The 18,924-nt window shown below is 48.2% G+C and overlaps 1 protein-coding gene across 3 annotated transcripts in view; it reads left to right on the forward strand.

Annotated features, from left to right (window-relative positions):
- The window catches only part of Mras (muscle RAS oncogene homolog), a 67,673-nt gene extending 49,816 nt beyond the window's left edge, over positions 1-17,857 (forward strand). For 2 of the 3 annotated variants that reach the window (XM_045136523.1, XM_045136522.1), the window contains exons 3-6: positions 11,416-11,569; positions 12,999-13,098; positions 16,011-16,090; positions 17,266-17,857. In XM_045136523.1, coding sequence (XP_044992458.1) covers positions 11,416-11,569; positions 12,999-13,098; positions 16,011-16,090; positions 17,266-17,365 — 434 coding nt within the window. In that variant the 3' untranslated portion in view covers positions 17,366-17,857. Of the gene's footprint in view, positions 1-11,415; positions 11,570-12,998; positions 13,104-16,010; positions 16,091-17,265 lie in introns of all 3 variants that reach the window. The other variant, XM_045136524.1, reaches the window with a different exon arrangement.
- The last annotated feature ends 1,067 nt before the right edge of the window (positions 17,858-18,924 follow it).

Genomic DNA, 18,924 nt, shown 5'->3' on the forward strand with positions numbered 1-18,924 from the left:
CCCTCCCTCCCTCCATTTCTCTCTCTCTCTCTCTCACAAATAAAAAAAGGTTTTTTTGAGACAGATCTCCCAGACTGGTCTCCAACTCCCTGTGCAGTGATGATGATTTGAACTCCTGATTCTCCTATCTCTACCTCCCAAGTGCTCAGATTATCAGCATGCACCACCATGCTCAGTCTGTGAGGTGATGGGGATCCAACCCAGGGCTCTGTACATGAGAGGCATGTACCCTGTCAACTGAGCTACATCCCAGCCCTCAAATAGGACTCATTATTTTTTTCCATAAAGGTGGTTTTCAGAATAGGGCTCATCATTGAATATGCAAATGAGCGTCACTGACCCACACCTCTGTGTCCGGGAAGCCATGGAGTGAGGCCTCCGTCCATGACCTAGTATCCTACCTTGCCTCACAGTGAGGGGTGGGTTCCTGAGTTTTGGGTACCTGAGTGTGCTTATTAATTCATTCAGCACGTACTTCTGAGTTCTACTGTGTATCCAGCTCTCTTTCAGGCTCTGAGGACACTACAGTTAGCAAAACAAAGACCCTACTCTCACGAAAATAGTGTTACATTGTTGGGGAGGGGTGGCAGAGCATAAAAAAGTGTGTACGGTGTCAAGCAGTAATTCATGCTAAGGAGGAGAATCTTTGTCTCTTAAATAAATAAATAAATATTTAAAAAAAAATAAGGTCAGTAGGGGCTGGAGAGATGGCTTAGTGGTTAAGGTGCTTGCCTGCAAAGTCTAAGCACCCATGTTCAATTCTCCAGGTTCCATGTAAACCAAACACACAAAGTGACACAAGTGTACAAGGCCACACGTGTGCACAAGGTAGTGCACACGTCTGGAGTTTGATTGTAGTGGCTGGAGATCCTGGTGTGCCAATTCTCTCTCTCTCTCTTTCTCTCTCTTACATAAAAAAAGGGCCAGCCTTTTGGGCTTGCCTCAAAATAAATAAATAGATATCAGTGGTTTCTAGTGTATTCAACAAAGTTGTGTTACTAGAAACTAGTAACTAATTCACAAACTAGTAATCACTGGAATTACGACCATCAAGTCCTGATTTTCTGTCAATTCCTCTTCCCTCCTGCCCCAGTCCCTGAACACTCCATCTACACTCTGCATTTGTGGATTTCCCTGTTCTGGGCATTTTATATGAATGACATCGTATAGCTAGAAGTCCTTTGTTTTAAGTTTATTTTTATTTTTATTTATTTATTTCAGAGAGAGAGAGAGAGAGAATGGGCACTCCAGGGCTTCTAGCCACTGCAAAGGGACTCCAGACACATGTGCCACCTTGTGCATCTGGCTTACATGAATGCTGGGGAATCAAACCTGGGTGCTTGGTCTTTGCAGGCAAGGGTCTTAATTGCTATGCCATCTGTCCAGCCCTAGAACTCTTTTATGACTGGCTTTTTTCACTTAACATGGTGTTCGGATGGTTCTTCATTGTAGTATATGTTCAAATCTTCCTTCCCTTTTACGTGTGCCTGACATCACAGATGCACCTCTTTGTTGTTTCTTTTACAGGTTAATAGGCATAAGCTGTCTCCACTTCCTGACTCTAATGAATTGTATTGCCAAGTTGAGGTAGTAGGATCACCATGAATTCAAGGCCAGTCTGGGTCAACAGTCTGGGTCCAGATCTGCCTGAGCCACACTGAAACCCTGCCTTGAAAAAACAGAAATGAAATAAACGAGAGACACCTTTCCAGAGCATGCCCCCGGTGATCTATTTCCTCCAGCCAGGCTTACCTCCTAAAGTTCCCACCGTGTCTCAATATAGGGCCAGTAGCTGGGGACCAAGCCTTCCATACATTTTATATCCAAACCATAACACTGTGCTTCCCTGACAGTATCATTTGAGGAAGACCGTCTTCCTGACTCCTCTTAAGAACCACAAAGCCAGGGACGTGCAAGTTTGCACACCAGCCCAGGGGATGTAGGACCTAGTGTAAATGTATCCCACAGCCTTCTTACTCCATGCTGGATAGCTATAGCAGTGGGACATCAAGAAAGGGCATCCCTGGTTCTAGTGGCTGTCACCTCTCCCTTGCTGTCATCCGGGAGCCATCACGCTGAGGAGGCAGGGCTGCTGCTGCAACTGAAGCTCCTGTCCAACTGTCAGCTCCCTCCCTGGAGGCAGTCCTGGCTGGCCAGGCTTTCACAGCCTGCCAGAGCCTTGAAGAAGCTGAAGCAAGCAGCCCTGTTGTGGGAACAGTGCCCAGTCGGTCCTGTTCCTGGCACCCAGACCCAGAGAGGGAGCTCAGGTTAGGGTGGAAGGAAGAAGAGCTCTCATCACTGTTCGGACTCGGCCAGGTGACATTATTTTGTACCAACCCATTTCTAGGAAGACACAGGTTTCCCCACCTGCCTTGTCCATAAAAGAGGGAGATCATCCCTCGTTCCCATGGTGGACCTGCAGATTATAGACAGGTAGAAAATTCTAGGTGTCATCTTTGGAGGTATATTATCTGTAGAAACCATTGTCTCCTTGTTTCAGATTCTGGAATCCTTGATTTCCCCTGAAGAACACACTGTGAAAGTTGAAGTCAGTTTTACATGGTTTTTATTTATTTATTTTAAAATTTTAGAGACACAAAGAGAGAGAATTGGCACCCAGAGCCTCAGCCACTGCAATCAAACCCCATACACTTGCGCCACCTGTGGGCATGTGCGACCTTGCACTGGCCTCACCTTGTGTGACTGGCTTATGTGTGATCTGGAGAGTTGAACATGTCCTTAGGCTTGGCAGACAAGCGCCTTAATCCCTAAGCCCTCTCTCCAGCTCTGAAGTCACTTTTAATGTCTTCTCCTACGGCTGGGTAGGACGTTTCAACATGGATACAGCTCTTTCTGCAGCATGCTTCTGTGTGCCTTTTTGAGCCCTCATTGGAAACTGCAGTTTAAGGGGGCCCAGGGCAACAAATGCTAGTGCCTGCTGGGGGTCTCCTCTGTAAAGGGGCTCCAGGTTAGCCTGGGTTAGAGCGAGACCCAATCTTGTTGCGGGGAGAACCAAGCAGGTCAACTCCATGCTGGCTACCTGCCTGTCCTGGACCTCACGCAATGCTAGCGTGTGAGGGTTTACTTCTAAAATCCACAAAATCCCAGAGGCGATTCGTTGAATTGAATTCATTCATTGGATCCTCCTGGGTGTCTCTGCTGGCCCTCACCCCAGTGGGAGGACGAGGGCAGGGCAGGTGGACTTCGGCTCTGATGCTGTCTGGCTCCAGAACCTCTTTCCTCCCTCTTGTCTGTCCTCAGCCTCCCTTGGGAAAATGCTTCTTTTCCTCTAGTGACTAATACTTTCTGTCCCTGAGCCCTTCTGCCTCCATGCCATCAGGCATGGGGAATGCAGGTCAAATCATACTTTCCCACCAGTACAGCCCCAGCACCTCCAGCCTCTAGGAAGCTTTGATGACAGAACTGCAAACCAGAGGCCTGTCCCCAGTGTTTCGAGGTATGGGGAGGGGAGGCTGCCCAGCTCAGTCCCACCTCCTCCTCTAGGCTTCCCTTAGGGATTTTTGTCTCTTTGAGTTTTGTCTCTCTTAAATTTCGTGTGCAGTTATTGGTGTATCGAGTTTTATGTATTTTCCTGAGCCAAATTTGAACATTTATAGTTTCCTATATAGTTATTTAAGTTTTATTAGCATATGCTGATTGTACAAAATAATGGGTTTCATTATAGCATTTTGAATGTTTTAATATTTTATTTTTATTTATTTATTTATTTGAGAGAGAGAGGCAAAGGGAGAGAAAGAGAATGGGTACACCAGGACCTCCAGCCACTGCAAACGGACACAACAGCCACCATGTGCATGTGGCTTATGTGGGTCCTAGGGACCACACAACCTGGGTCCTTTAGCTTTGCAGTCAAGAACTTTAACCACTAAGCCATCTCTCCAACCCTCATTATTCATATTTTCATACATGTTTACAATGTACTTTGATCATAATTATCACCCTTATCTCCCCTCCTCATCCCCTTCCTCTTCAAAAATAGTTCTCGCTGGTATTTTCACATCTTTAAAAAAAAAATCTAGATTCCATATATGAAAGAACACACAACTTTTGTCTTTCTGAGCCTGGCTTATTTCTTTTAGCATGCTGATCTCCACTCCCATTTTTCTGCACACAACAGAATTCCACTCCTCTTTGTGGCTGAATATTACTCCAATATGTACAAATACAATATATTTTATCCATCCACCCATCCTTGAGCACCTATGTTGATTCCACGCCTTGACTGTTGTGAATAGTGCCACAATAAATATGGGTGGGCAGGTTCGCTATTGTGTACTGACTTAGATTCCTTCACTTACATACCAGGAGTGGTTTATCTGGGTCCTATAGTAGTTCAATGTTTAGCTTTCTCAGAAACCTCCACACTGACTTTCACAGTGGCTGTCACCAGCAGTGCCTAAGGTTCCTCTTTTCCAGAAGTTGTCATTTGTTTTCTTGCTGATGACCATTCTACCCTGAGTAAGAAAGCTTTGATTTGCACTTTCCTCAGTGCTAAAGATAATGAACATTTTCATGTATTTATTGGCCATTTTTTTTCCTTTGTCATTTGCCTATGAATTGCTCATTCTGTTTTATAGCTTGTTTTGAGACAGGGTCTTGCTGACTGGCTTTGAACTTGCTATGCACAGTAGGCAGGCCATGAGCCTCCTGCGTCTGCCTCCCAATATCTGGGATTACATTTATGAGCTACCACACCTGGGGGCTATTTGTTCTTTATGTGTTGGCTATTAGTCTGTGGTCACATAAAGCACTGGCAAAGGGGCTAGAGAGATGGTTCAGCGGTTAAGGCATTTGCCTGCAAAGCCTAATGACCCAGGTTCAATTGCCCAGTATCCACAGAGCCAGATGTGCAACGTGGCACATGCATCTCGAGTTCATGTGCAGTGGCTGGAGGCTCTAGCACACCCATTCTCTCCGCCTCTCTCTCTTCTGTCGCTCTCTGCTCCCAAATAAATAAACAATTTTTAATTTTTTATCATTTTATCTATTTATTTATTACAGACAGAGAGATGGTGGGGGGGGGAGAGAGAGAGAGAGAGTAAGAGAATGGGCACACCAGGGCTTCTAGCCACTGCAAACAAACTCCAGATGCATGCATCATGATGGGCGCCTGGCCAGTGTGGGACCTGGAGAATCAAACCTAGGTTCTTAGGCTTTGTTGGCAAGTGACTTAACCACTCAGCAATCTCTCCAGCCCATAAATAAACAGTTTTCTTTTTCTTTCTTTTTTTTTTTTAAAAAAGAGCTGACAGGATTTTCTTCCATTCTGAAGGCTATTTCTTCACACCCCTGTTTCCTTTGCTGTGCAGAACCTTTTTAATTTCATGCACTCTCATTAGTCAATTCTTTTTTTTTTTTTTTTTTTTTTTTTTGTGGTTGGGTTTTGATCTTGCTCAGGATGACTTGGAATTCACTATGTAGTCTCAGGGTGGCCTCAAACTTACAGTGATCCTCCTACTTCTGCCTCCCTAGTGCTTGGATTAAAGGCATCTGCCACCGTGCCTGGCATTCAATTCTTAACTATTATTTCCACACACACACACAATCTTAGCCAAAAGGCTGAGAAGTGGTAATTCTTGCTGTTATTTCCTGAGCTATTGGAGATCTATTCAGACAGTCACTGTCCTTGCCTACTTGAAATGTTACCCCTATGTTTTCGTCTAACAGTTTCCAAGTTTCAAGTCTGACATTAAGGTCTTTAATCTATTTCGAGTTGATTTTTTTTTTTTTTTTTTTTTTGGTACAGGATGAGAGGTAGGGATCAAGTTTCAGTCTTCTACATGTGGATATCCAAGTTTTCTAGCACCATTTTTAAAGAGGCAGGGCAGGGCTTTCCCCGCCCCGGCGCCCCCCCCCCCCAAGGTAGGGTCTCATTGTAGCCCAAACTGACCTGGAATTCACTATGGAGTCTCTGGCTGGCCTCAAACTCACAGCAATCCTCCTACCTCTACCTCCCCAGTGTTAGGATTAAAGTCATGCACCACCACACCTGGCATGAGGTAAGGCTTTTCACCAACATTCTTTGGCCCCTTTGCTGAACATCATGAGATGGCTGTGCCTATTTGTTTATTTCTGGTTTCTCTATTATTCCATTTCACGTGCCTGCTTTGTTACCATGTCTGTGAACTATAATTTGAAAGCAGACATCATGATACCTCCAGGTTACTATTTTGGGTCTTACATTCTTTTTTTCAAGGTCTATGAAGATTGTCATTGGAATTTGTGTAGATTTATCTCTGCTAATTTGTTTCATATGCACTTTTTATTATGTTTGATTATTATTATTATTGTTATTATTATTTTGGTCTTTCAAGGTAGAGTCTCACTCTAGCTCAGGCTAACCTGGAATTCACTATGTAATCTCAGGGTGGCCTTAAATTCATGGTGATCCTCCTACCTCTGCCTCCCAAGTGCTGGGATTAAAGGTGTGCGCCACCACCCCCGGGTGTTTGATTATTTTTGTTAGGTTTAATTTTTACCTTATTTTTTTTAATTGGCCCTATTTACTTTGTTCTGCTTTTCTCTCTTCTGTGAATTAGGAAGTTGGGGTTTTATTGCTGCTCTTCACGTGGTTATGCTATTTGCAAAAACATACACATACTTGCATTTTTCTTTTTTAATATTTTTTTACTTATTTGAGAGAGAGAGAGAGAGAGAAAGAGGCAGAAAGAGAGAGAATGGGTGTTCCAGACCTCTAGTCACTGCAAGCAAACTCCAAATACATGCACTACCTTGTGCATCTGGCTGACATGAGTCCTGAGTCCTTAGGCTTTGCTGGCAAGCGCCTTAACCACTAAACCATCTTTCCAGTCCATATTTTCCATCAGCATCAGGATATAATCAGGATCTGAGCCCTCTTCCCAAATGAAGCAAGGTTTTCAGTCAGGGTTGAATATCCTTATCCAATACCAGTATTCTGGCATAATATTAGGAACAGAACTGTGTCAGATTTTAGAGATTTTTAGATTTTGGAATATTGACTTTACCAATTAGGTACCCTGACCCAAACATCAAAAATGTTTCCATATCCAAATCTTTTGAACATAATATGGCTACATAAAATGTTTCAAATTTCAGAGCACTTGAGATTTTTAAAAAATATTTTTATTGGGGCATGGAGAGATGGATTATCACTTAAGGTGCTTGCCTACTCAGCCAAATGACCAAGGTTCAGTTCCCTAGGACCCACGTAAGCCAGATACTGTGTAACGCATGTGTCTGGATTTTGTTTGCAGTGGCTGAAGGTCCTGGCGCTTGCTCTCTCTCTCTCTTCCTGCCTCTCTCAAATAAATAAAATAAATTAAAAATAATTTTATTTATTTGAACGCAGAGAGAGATAGAGATAGAGAGACAGACAGACAGACAGACAGACAAAGAGTGGATGCTCCAGGGCTGCTAGCCACTGCAGAACTACGGATATATGTGCCACTGTGTATTTGGCTTTATGTGGGTCCTGGGGAACTGAACTCCAGTCATTATTGTTAAGGTTTGCAGGCAAGCACCTTAACCATTGAGCCCTCTCTTCAGCCCCTGCTTCTGATTTTGAATTTGAAGCTTAGGAAACTATCATCAATTACTTTTGCCTGGCTCTGTCCCTCAGCCATGGATCATCCTATATTTTGGTTCTAACTTGTCATCCATTCTCACATTTTCCTTCTCTTCTTTTTCTCTTGGGTTAAGGGATCTAAGAATTGAAGCTAGGGCCTCACACTTGCTAGGTAAGTGCTCTGCTGCTGAGCTAGCTCCCCAGACTCCTTTTTTACCTTTTATTTTGAGACAGGGTCTTGATAAGTTGCCCAGGTTGGCTTTGAACTTTAAATCCTCTTGCCGCAGCCTCCTGGGTAGCTGGGGGATGGAGCTGCCATCAGGCTCAGTTCTCCATTGTCTTCTAATTGAATTTTTTTTACTGTCGTGAACTTTATTCTACAAGAATTCTTTCAGGGGCTGGAGAGATGGCTTAATGGCTAGGGCACTTGCCTGCAAAGCCAAAGGACCCAGGTTCAATTCCCCAGGACCCATGTAAGCCAGATAAACAAGTTGGCACATGCATCTGGAGTTGGTGTGTAGTGGCTGGAGGCCCTGTCGTGCCCACTGTCTTTCTGTGTCTCTATCTGCCTCTTTCTTGCCATCTCTCTCCGAAATTAATTAAAAAATTAAAATTAACAATATTGCTGAGTGTGATGGTGCACGCTTTTAATCCCAGCACTTGGGAGGCAGAGGTAGGAGGATTGCTGTGAGTTCAAGGCCACTCTGAGATTTCATAGTGAATTCTTGGTCAGCCTAGGCTAGAGTGAAACCCTACCTCAAAAAAAAAAAAATTCTTTCAGGAAGCCTGGTTAATATAATTTCTATGTCCTTCAATTTGAAAAGAAATATTTTCCTTTCCACACTATGTGGGGGTTTTGTTTGTTTTTCAAGAAGGGGTCTCATGAATCCCAGGCTGGCCTCAAAGTTACTATATAACAAAGAGTGACCTTGAGGCTGGAGAGATGGCTTAGCAGTTAAGGTGCTTGCCTGCAAAGATTAAGGACCCATGTTTGACTCTCCAGATCCCACATAAGCCAGATGCACAAAGGTGAGGCAAGCGCAAGGTTGCACAAGCATTTGACATTCCATTGCAGGGACTGAGGCCCTGGAGTACCAATTTTCTTTCTCTCTCTCTCTCTGTCTGTCTATCTGTGTTTGTCTCTTTGTCTCCCTAAAAAAAAAATAATAAAAAGAATGACCTTGAACTGACCATCCTGCCTCTAACTCCCCCAAGGGTTCAGTTTATAGGGTGTCATAATGCTTGGTCTCAGAGGTGTCCATTTTTTAATTTTCAGATTGTTATTAAGTTTTAAACCTTTTTCAATGATCACTTTTTTTTTTTTTGAGGTAGGGTCGCACTGTGGCCCAGGCTGATCTGGAATTCACTATGGAGTCTCAGGGTGGCCTTGAACTCATGGCAATCCTCCTACTTCTGTCTCCCGAGTGCTGGGATTAAAGGCGTGCGCCACCACGCCCAGCAATGATCCCATTTTTAAATATCTTAAATCTGTAGTTTTGTTTTAAATCATATATACATTCAAAATCTATGAATATATTAATTTCACCATTATTATGATGACTCCTCCATAATTCATATTTTCCCATGCACACTTTGCCAAGTCTATGTCATTTTCCTGGGGGCTTTCAGGCTGACCAGCTGTGTCAGAAACAGCCCCGCAGGCCCTGTCCTCTTCCTTTGCCTTCCTCACCTGTGGCGCTCAAGCCAGAGCCCAGCACATGCTCAGCACAGCTGTCATAGCAGGTGGCCAGCACCACCCCCTGCCCGGCCTTGGACGGCAGCCGCCCCATGTCTGGTCTGTGTTATCCACGCACCTCCTAACTAGTCTGCTGCTTCCACTCGTGGCCTCCTCCCCGCTACTGCTAGGAACCAGAGTGGATTATTCAGAGCAAATCCTCTAGATCGTGTCATTCTTTCCCCCACACTCTCCAGGATGAGGCAAAGCTCAGACATGGCAGCAGGTCCCCAAGGCTTGCCCTACCGTGCCCTTTCTCCTGTCCCGCAGCCCACGAGATGCTGGCCTCACCTCCTCCCATGAGTGTGCGTCGTGTTGTCTCTACCTGGAATGCTGTTCCCCGAGTCACAGGGGTCTCTCCCTTCCTGCATTTAGTCATTGCTCAAAGGTTACCTCCTGAGAATTGGCCTTCTTCCCTATCCAAAATGACTCTGCCTGACTACGTGGACTTTCATACTACGTGCCTACCTCCTGCTAAAGTGATGCCAGCCATTCAACAGTTTGTCATCTTATAATAACAAGGATTTTGCTTCACTTGCCCTGTAACACAGGGCCCACTGCCTGCCTGGCATATAGAAAGCATTCAAATATTTCTTTTTTTTTTAAAATTATTTATTTATTTATTTGAGAGCGACAGACACAGAGAGAAAGGCAGATAGAGGGAGAGAGAGAGAATGGGCGTGCCAGGGCTTCCAGCCACTGCAAACGAACTCCAGACGCGTGTGCCCCCTTGTGCATCTGGCTAACGTGGGACCTGGGGAACCGAGCCTCGAACCGGGGTCCTTAGGCTTCACAGGCAAGCGCTTAACCGCTAAGCCATCTCTCCAGCCCTCAAATATTTCTTGAGTGAATGAATAGAATTACTTAGACTCACATTGATTCCGGTACTTTTGTACTAGGTCTCAACTAGACAGGACTCACACGGGCCAGGTTTCTGGCCAGCAGGAAGCAAGGAGAGCATCAAGGAAGGGTGGGTGCAGAGCAGGGAGAACCCCTGGTACTCAGGCAGCAGAATGCTGCATTGGCCAAGGCCAGGGAAGAAGAGCCGAGGAGCCTGGGCTGCAGAGACCCCAGGTGGGAGAGCAGACCTCAGTGACGAGGCTCAAAACCAAGCGGTACTCTTGGGCATCATGCGCATGCACACAGACACCCCTGTCATCCTGCTGTAGGAATCAGGGGTTCAGAGCAGTGAGCCTGCCCAGCGTCCCGCCTTCCAAGTGAGGAGGCAGACTGAGCCCAGGGGTCTGAAACTGTTCCTGCAGATTCCCTGGCTGCCCCTGAGGACAGGGAGAAGTTAGGTCTGCTCTGTGGGAAGATGGAAGGCAGGCAGGTTGAGGAGCAAGGTGGAGGACATTGTGGAGTACAGACTCTGGCCCCCATAAGACCAAGTAGTCATGCTTGCCACAGGGAGGACCCAGACATGTGTGAGACCTCCCCAAGAAAGACTGAGGGTGTGCACTGTGTCTCAGGGACGGGAAAGTGAGCACCAGAGGTCTGAGCATGGGAGAAGGCGGGGAGGAGGGGTGGTGGGAAAGAAGGGCTTCTTCCAGTGGTCCTCCTTAGCTGCTCCTCCCCCACTTCCCTCCTAGGAGGTAAAAGACCCCGCTGATATGAGATGCTCTTCCCCAGCGCCTGCCTGGTGTGCCCCACACACAGGGGGGCTGCACAGGGCCCCCCGGCCACCAGCTTCTTTGGCGGGTCCCCGGGGCTTCTCCATAAGCCCACTCTCCTCCCCGCAGCTGTCCTCTCCCGGGAGCTGTGAGGTCCAGGCCTTGTTGCAACTGTGTGGAGAAGGAAATAAATGGAGGCTTAGCGAGTTAGGCACTTTCCCAAGAACCTCAGCTTGTAAGGCCTGCATTGGGGCTTCAAGCGCAACTCTGGGGACCGCCCCCCCACCCCCGGAGGGACTCAAGACAGCTGGTGGCCGATTTTATGAGACTTGCCTGTGGATCAGAGGTCTAGTGAACTTCGGGCTTGAAATGAGCCAGTAAAAGCCTCGCACTGAAGCAGCCTCTGAGGTGCCTGGGGGACTTGCGCAGCCTCCTGGGGGACAGCTGGGACCAAGCCACGGTGGGGACAGCAGCAGCTGCTGAGTGTCCTCATCTCTCCCCAGTGCTGGACACAGCTGGGCAGGAGGAGTTCAGCGCCATGCGGGAGCAGTACATGCGCACCGGGGACGGCTTCCTCATCGTCTTCTCGGTCACCGACAAGGCCAGCTTTGAGCACGTGGACCGCTTCCACCAGCTCATCCTGCGCGTCAAGGACAGGTGAGGGCAGCAGCCAGGGCCTCTGCTCCTGCTCCGGCTTGTAGGAGGCACTTGTAGATGGTCCTCCATCTCCCTCCCCTTCTTCCCTTTCCTCCCAAAGATCTCCCTTCCTAATATCTTCCCCAATTCTTTCTTTGAGAATAAAACTGCCTCCAAGATCCCAAGGCACTTCCAGCTGCCTTCCATCTTCATAAACCCTTCAATTAAGGAATCAAGGTTGCATCTTTGTTTTCATCTCCAGTGTAACCAAATTACATTATAGTCAAAGAAAAGTGAATTCTCTCTCCAGAATACATTGACGTTAGTTAAATTGCATTTGGCTGCAAGCTGCATAAGTCCCTGGCTAAAGGTTCAGCTTTTTTTTTCTTCTTGGCACTATATACAATAAATCACCTGGAGTTTGTTTTAAATACAACTGAAATTGTCTCTCAGTTGGCTCTCAAAGAAACAACCTAAAGAAAATACCAAGTTTTGACTACATCTCAATAAAGATGGAAATACCCAGTTAGCACCTACTCCAAAGGAAGAAAGGTTGGTAACAAACAGGCCGTTTTTTGTGTGCAGCATCAAACAAGCTGCAATCAATGAAGGTGAGTTAAACCCATGAACATATGAACCTCAAAAGAGATAGCATATATGACTCTGTTGGAGCAAAATATTTAATTTTTGTGCCAATTGAAGAAATGATACTATACCATTTTCATGTATCAAATTGTAATTTTAAAAATTACTTATTTATTTATTTGAGTGAGAGAGACAGAATATGTGCACCAGGGCCTCCAGCCACTGCAAATGAATTCCAGATGCATGTGCCTACCTTGTGCATCTGGCTTATGTGGATCCTGGGGAATTGAACCTGGGTCCTTTGGCAAGCACTTTAACCATTAAGCCATTAAGCTGGAGGCCCCTCAAATTGTGGTTTTTAATGAAAATTGCCAAAGAGGCTGTGAGGTTGACATTTAGTCTGGCAGCAGTCTGTTCACACATAAGAATGCTTAGGGGACACGCTTCTTGATCCTACACTTCCTCTTCTGGGAGCCATCCTCATTTTGCAGCTGTCATACATGGAGTGCCAGGACATGCCCACCTCCGTGCCTGGTGCTCTTCTTGAGTCTTTGCTGAGGCCTGCAGCCATCCTACTTGTTGGCATAACAGAATAATGAAGAGGTGGAAAGCAGGTCTAGGAAGCCAGACCACACACTTGTGTCCCTAGGCCAGCCTCAACACTGGCCTTGCAACAGGCCTGAACATTCAGACCAAGAGAACCAGCAGCCCCAGGCCCCTTTGGCCCAAGCTCTTCTCTCATTCTGGAGAGGAGGCCCATTAGGAAGGGGCTGTGGTTAGGCCATGCCCACCGTTTGGCTCCCCCACTTTGACCTGGTGGAGCAGGATAGGAACCTAACATGGATGTTGTTCCTTTATTTCACAGGGAGTCATTCCCAATGATCCTCGTGGCCAACAAGGTCGATTTGATGCACCTGAGGAAAATCACCAGAGAGCAAGGAAAAGAAATGGCGACCAAACATAATGTAGGGTGTGTGTGTGATGTGATGTGATGTGATGTCATGTCATGTCATGATGTGATGTGAGGAGGGCCCAGGGAGTGTGACTATCTATATGCCATTCCTCCTAAAGTGCTGATCTATGGAAATGGGAATGGGTCCTCTTAGGAAGCAGCTGGGCTTCACAGAGGGTTGTTGAGAGGGGACATCTTTGAAGCAAGTCAGTAAGCCTGAGGGAAAATACCCTCTACATCCTTAGAAGTTCTGCTGGGGAGCCCAGTTCCCTGCAAAGATGCTCAGAGGCCGTAGTGTTTAGCCTCTGAGCTGTTCAACCCCAGGCATGACTGGGCTGTATGGGGGATGCCTCTGTCCATTGTCAGCCAACACCTGGTTATGCTGAATCACCGAGGTCAGCTCTGTTTATTTAGCTTGCCTTGTGCCCAACATTGTACCAGAGAAGCATGGGCACCAAGTAATCTGCCAATCACAGCTGCACCGTGCCACAGGCATCATTACTCCCACTCACCGAGTGATCACACAGAGGTTGCCCAGGCCACACTGTATGGAACCAGCATCTTAGCATTGCTAGTTTGTTGCCCTGAGTGTCCCTTTGCCCTCTGTACGGTGCTAGGTGAGATCCCTGGGCTCCCCTTCTATCTCTACCCCACCCCTACATTTGCATAGTCCATGCCTTGGCCTGCTTGGATCTGTTTTGCAGAAGTCTGCGCTGCCTGCCAGGAAAAGTTGCTCCTCCCCTCTGCTCACCAGCCCACTCTACATGCGGAGGAATGGCACGCTGGGAGTCAGCTTTGCCTCTCTGCTTTTGGTGTTCTTATGCTTCTTCATTCCATCACTGTAGAGCCCAGGGCACAATAATTCCCTGTCTCTTGATGCTTCCCTTTAATGATGGGGACAGACAATAAATGACGCCAGTTACAGTGCATCCAATGCATGCTACAGAGAGGAGGTGCCTTTACAAACAAGGTGGGGCCCATTAAGGAGGCAGGTGAATGACCAGGCAGATATTTGAGGAAAGGACATTCTAGAAGAAGAAATAATTGGTGCAGAGGCCTTCAGTTTGGAGTTTGTAAGACAGGAAGGAGGCCAGCATCGCTGAGCAGGTAGCAGGGAGGGGCTGGTGGGTAGGAGAAGGGAAAGGCAGGAAGGCGGCTTAAGATCTTGTGTGCTCTGACGGTGAGTGAGGAGGGTGGTCACTGGAGGACTGAGCTCTGTGTGACAGTCAGTGTGACTGACCTGCTTCTCCCAGGACCATGTAGGTAGTAGTCTCCTGGGGGCAGAGGGAGAACAGAGAGGCACAGCAGAGCCTGTCCTAGTGGCCTACGTCAGGCTGACTTGCACCAGAAGGTATTCGGGAGGGTGGTGAGAGGTGCTGGTGTTCAGGCCATACTTCTGAAAGCCAGCAGCCTTGGTCCAAAGACTGGATATGGGCTGAGAGTCAGAAAGGTTGGTCCATAGGCAGTAAACCGGGCCTTACTGAGCTGCCAGGAGTGTGCGATGCCCAGGGGCTTCCCTTTGGGGTGAGCACAGGGTGGCCCGGTGTCCCCTTCATCCACAGGGGCCTTATAGGGCCCTGTCAGGTACTTATCAGGGATGCCTACTGTACCTGGCCATGGATGGAAACCAGCCCAGGAGAGTCTCCAAAGCTGACCTCAGCACACACCAGGCAGGGAAGTGGCAGGTGTCCTGGATTTATACCTTAATTCTCTGCTGGTCACAGAGAGCTCTGACAGGCATAGCCCTCTGAGCACAGTCTCTCCCATGCAGGATGGGACACTCACTTGCCTCAAAGGGTTAATTTGATGAGGGCAGGAATGAGGAAACCTGAAAACCCAAACACCTATCCTACAAGATAACAACCTACTGTCCTTTCAGTATTAACAGAGACTCAGATGAAAATGTCCGAGGCCTGAGGCTAGGCCATGCGCGCGTGCGTGCGTGCTTGTGTGCGTGTGTGTGCGCACGTGCACACGCATGCTACAATAAGCTGCCTCTGTTGAAGCCACCACAGTGTGAGGATGCGTGACCTCACACGATGGTAACTGGTGGGCAAGCTTCCTGTTGGCTCCTGCAGAACAGCAGCTTGCTGTGGTACACGCCTCCACGCATTTATTTATTTTCCCACTGCATTTTTCTTCCTCAGTGACATTGTAATGAAAGGCACTACTTTTGCAATCAAAAGAAAGGTTGACGAAAATGACCAAATGCTTCAGTTTCACCTCAGTCAGCTTATTTCCTTCTCATCCAGGGAGGCTGATGTGTGCTTTCCCGACATGTGTGGGCATGAGCATTTCCGGCTTCTCGGGGGCTCCCTGTTGTGGCTGGACATGAGCACCTGGGAGTATATCCTGACTTCTGCCAGCCCAAGGCTTGGTGGGGAGTTGGCCCACAGGGTCTCCTTGGCCTCAGCTCCCATGTGTTACTGCTTTTCAGCCAAGAGACCACCCTAGCATTCCCCACGCGTAAACATGGCAGAGCTCCCAGGCTCCCAGATACACAGCAAACAGGAGTTGGCCTGGGCTGGAGTGCCGGGGTAGGGCAAGGCTCACCCCAGTTCAGAGACCCGCTCACGGCACACCTCACAGACTTTTCTACTGGTGTCCACTCTGGAGGAGACCAGAGAGAAGGTCAGAAGTCACCTCAAGGTTGAGAATAGAATCAGAACATATCTTACTGTGGAAAAGGAAAGACTTTGATTTCAAAAGATCTTTTTGATTCTATTTTAGGGAGCTATTAAGTATCTGTGACTAGAGAACGAGAGGGAATTAGAAAAGCCATTAGTAAAACTCTCCAGCCATGCGGGACTAGAACCTCTGGAGGCTGAAGGCTGGCGCATCCCGTGGGTTGGGCAGCTCCGAGGACGGGCATCTTAAAGGGTGGGTCTCGGCGCCTCTTTGACCAAGCTGAGCTTTGCCTTCCAGATTCCATACATCGAAACCAGTGCCAAGGACCCGCCTCTCAACGTGGACAAAGCCTTCCATGACCTCGTTAGAGTGATTAGGTGAGCACTGTCCCTTTCCCATAGCTGTGCACCTGTGGGACACTGTGGCTGAGGGGGACAGGCTCTGCTGTGGCAGGAGAGCAGGAAGAAAACAGCTCCTGGGCGGTTTCAAGTCCGGGTTACTGTTTCTTACACCTCCTTGCATTTTGTCCCCTGCCATTTCCACCCACCCCCTGCTCTGCCCACCAGAGCAGGGTGATCGACGGGCAGTGCTTTCTGCTGAGGGAGCCCTCCCAACCCTGGGGTCCACACACCCACAATAACACGGGGGGCCCTCTCCTCTTCCCTGCCCTGAGGTTAGAATGTACAACCCCCAGTGTGATTCCGGGGCTCACTTTCTGGAGGGTTGTGTGTGTCCCCTCAGACTCACAGGACACGGGCCTGCAAGTGCTGTCAGCAGCCCCACAGGACCGTCCCCGAACCTTCCTTGGCAGAGTCAGGGTGCAGAGCTCACCCCCTGTGGGGTGGCTGAAACCGCTTCCTGACTGTTCCCTGCTTCCCACCCCTTTGACACTGCTGCAGCCCAGCCCAGCTGCCAACACCCCGCATTGCTGACTCGGAAGGCTGCGGGTCAGCTCTGGATCAGGCCTGACGTCCCTTGTCTGTCACTTCTCAGGCCTCTGCCCTGATCACACCCCTACATGCTCCCACCCCCATTCTCTCACCATCCCCCAGTGGACTTTGCTTTAGGCTTTTTAGGCAGCTCTGCGTGCCGCAGGTGGATGTGCGCCCCTGGGTGCTGGTTTTCTGCCGTGGCTTATGGACCCGTGACTCCAAGGACGGCTTTTACACATAGGGAACATTATCAGGGAACATGTAAAAAGGCCTCTGCTCCCAGCAGGCCAGTCATGCTATAGAAGACACGAAACTTAGAAATAGGCCAGCACTGCAAAGCCTAAAATATGACGGATTTATTATTTGAATACATGTCGGCATGTCCTCATAGCACTAATGCACACAGTAGGGTAATTCGGGCTTTTCCCTCCCTTTCCTCCCCAGTTCTCCTGACTGAATGCTATCTAGCCAGGCCTCCTGTGTGGCTGTGGCCGGGACAGCAGCATCCTCAATCTGTCCCTCCCCACCATGCCCATCAAAATAGTCCCCTCTGCCCCCAGCAAGGGGCCTGGGGGAAGCAAAGCTCACTCTTTGTCTTTCTGTTCTTCATTGTTCAAAAGGCAACAGATTCCAGAGAAAAGCCAGAAGAAGAAGAAGAAAACCAAATGGCGGGGAGACCGGGCCACTGGCACCCATAAACTGCAGTGTGTGATCTTGTGACAGCCTGGGTGGCCCTGGGCATAGCAACCATGAACTGCCAGCCCTCAGGACCCAACCACTCCCTAACTGCACTGAAAACCATTTCTAATCACAACCCTTGGCCCGGGCCTGGGCATGGGAAGGGAGCCAGGGTGGGTGGGCAGGAGCTGACAGGGTCTGGCTTTGCCGTCTCTCCTGGGAGACAAGGAAGCCACCGTTAACAGCAGCAGCATCCAAGCCCATCATGTGTTGATTCAGCCTGGTTTCCCATCTCTTGGTGGGTGTGTTGTGTCTTTTAACTACATCGAGCTGGTTTGGTGTGGAAGTGTTTATCCACGTACAAAGTACCAGACAAGCCATGAACAACCTTCCTCTCCTTAACCCTATCCATGGTGTCTGAGCTCAGATGTCTTTTGTAGATTTTTAAATTATTGGAGTAATGATTATTTTATTAAATGGGTCTGTGCTCACTGCCTGGTGGAGCCCCAGGTCTTTGGCAGACCTCTCTGATAAGGTGTAGAATACTCTGTTGTCTCCTCAACTGAGGCTTCCCAGGAGTGCCAATTCCACCCAGGGTGAAAGTAGACTGACTGAGGGAACGGAAGTTAATGAGACCTTAGCAGGGGTCTTGGGCTGTGGGTCAAACTGGGGAAGGAAACAGACCCTAGAAATGGGGAGGAAGTGGGTTTTATTTACCTGTCAGGCTTTGCTGTGGTGTTGAGGATGGAGAGATTAGAGAGCAGAATTTTATTTTAACAGGGGAGTGGCTGGCACAAGCGTGCCACTTATAAAAAAGGTTTCCAGTATCTGAAAACATGTGAAGTGAACTGATGAGCTTTGCAAGAATGCTCTTGCCTTTTTCCAACAGAGGATAAGTTCCGTGTTCCTCCCACACGTGGCCGGGGCTCTGGATGTGTCTCCTCCTGCTTGTTCGCAGCCCCCACGCTGCTGGCGCCTCTCTGTCACACACCAACACACTGACATGTCCAGGGAAGGCAATGTGACACATCCAGAAGCTAGTCTCACACGAAATCTTAGCCGAAAGGATTCAGTATCTGGATGTCACCGAGACCACACCAGAAGCGGAAGCCATTTCTGTGTGAGTCAGCTGACCATTACCTTCATAAACCCAGCCAATGGGCGGCCCTTCGAGCCCTGCCATTGTGGTACATTTTTATGACCCTCTTTCGTCTTAGCCATAATGTAAGTTCAAGGAACAAGTATCCACCTATTTCTGCAAGGGACAGTCCCCTCGACTTCCTGTGGCCTTGGGCATAGGAACCATGAACTGCCAGCCCTTGGGACCCAGCCACTCCCTCTCTCCTGGTGGAAATGAAGATTGGATTTTCCAGACAGTGTGAGGGTGGAGCTGCAGCAGGAACAACACACAGTGTACCCCAAGAAAAGGTCAGAAGATGAGGTGGTGTGGCCAGCAGGTTCATTTCCCAGATACAACCAATCCCATCATGATGCAAACTAGAACATCCCAGCAGGTGGCCTGGCTGTGTGGAGAAAGAAACCCAAGGAGAGTGAGCACCTGACTAGATGTCCAACCTCATGATTCTTCTCGAATCTAGAAA

Source organism: Jaculus jaculus, chromosome 17, assembly GCF_020740685.1.
Source record: "Jaculus jaculus isolate mJacJac1 chromosome 17, mJacJac1.mat.Y.cur, whole genome shotgun sequence".
Classification (NCBI taxonomy): Eukaryota; Metazoa; Chordata; class Mammalia; order Rodentia; family Dipodidae; genus Jaculus; species Jaculus jaculus.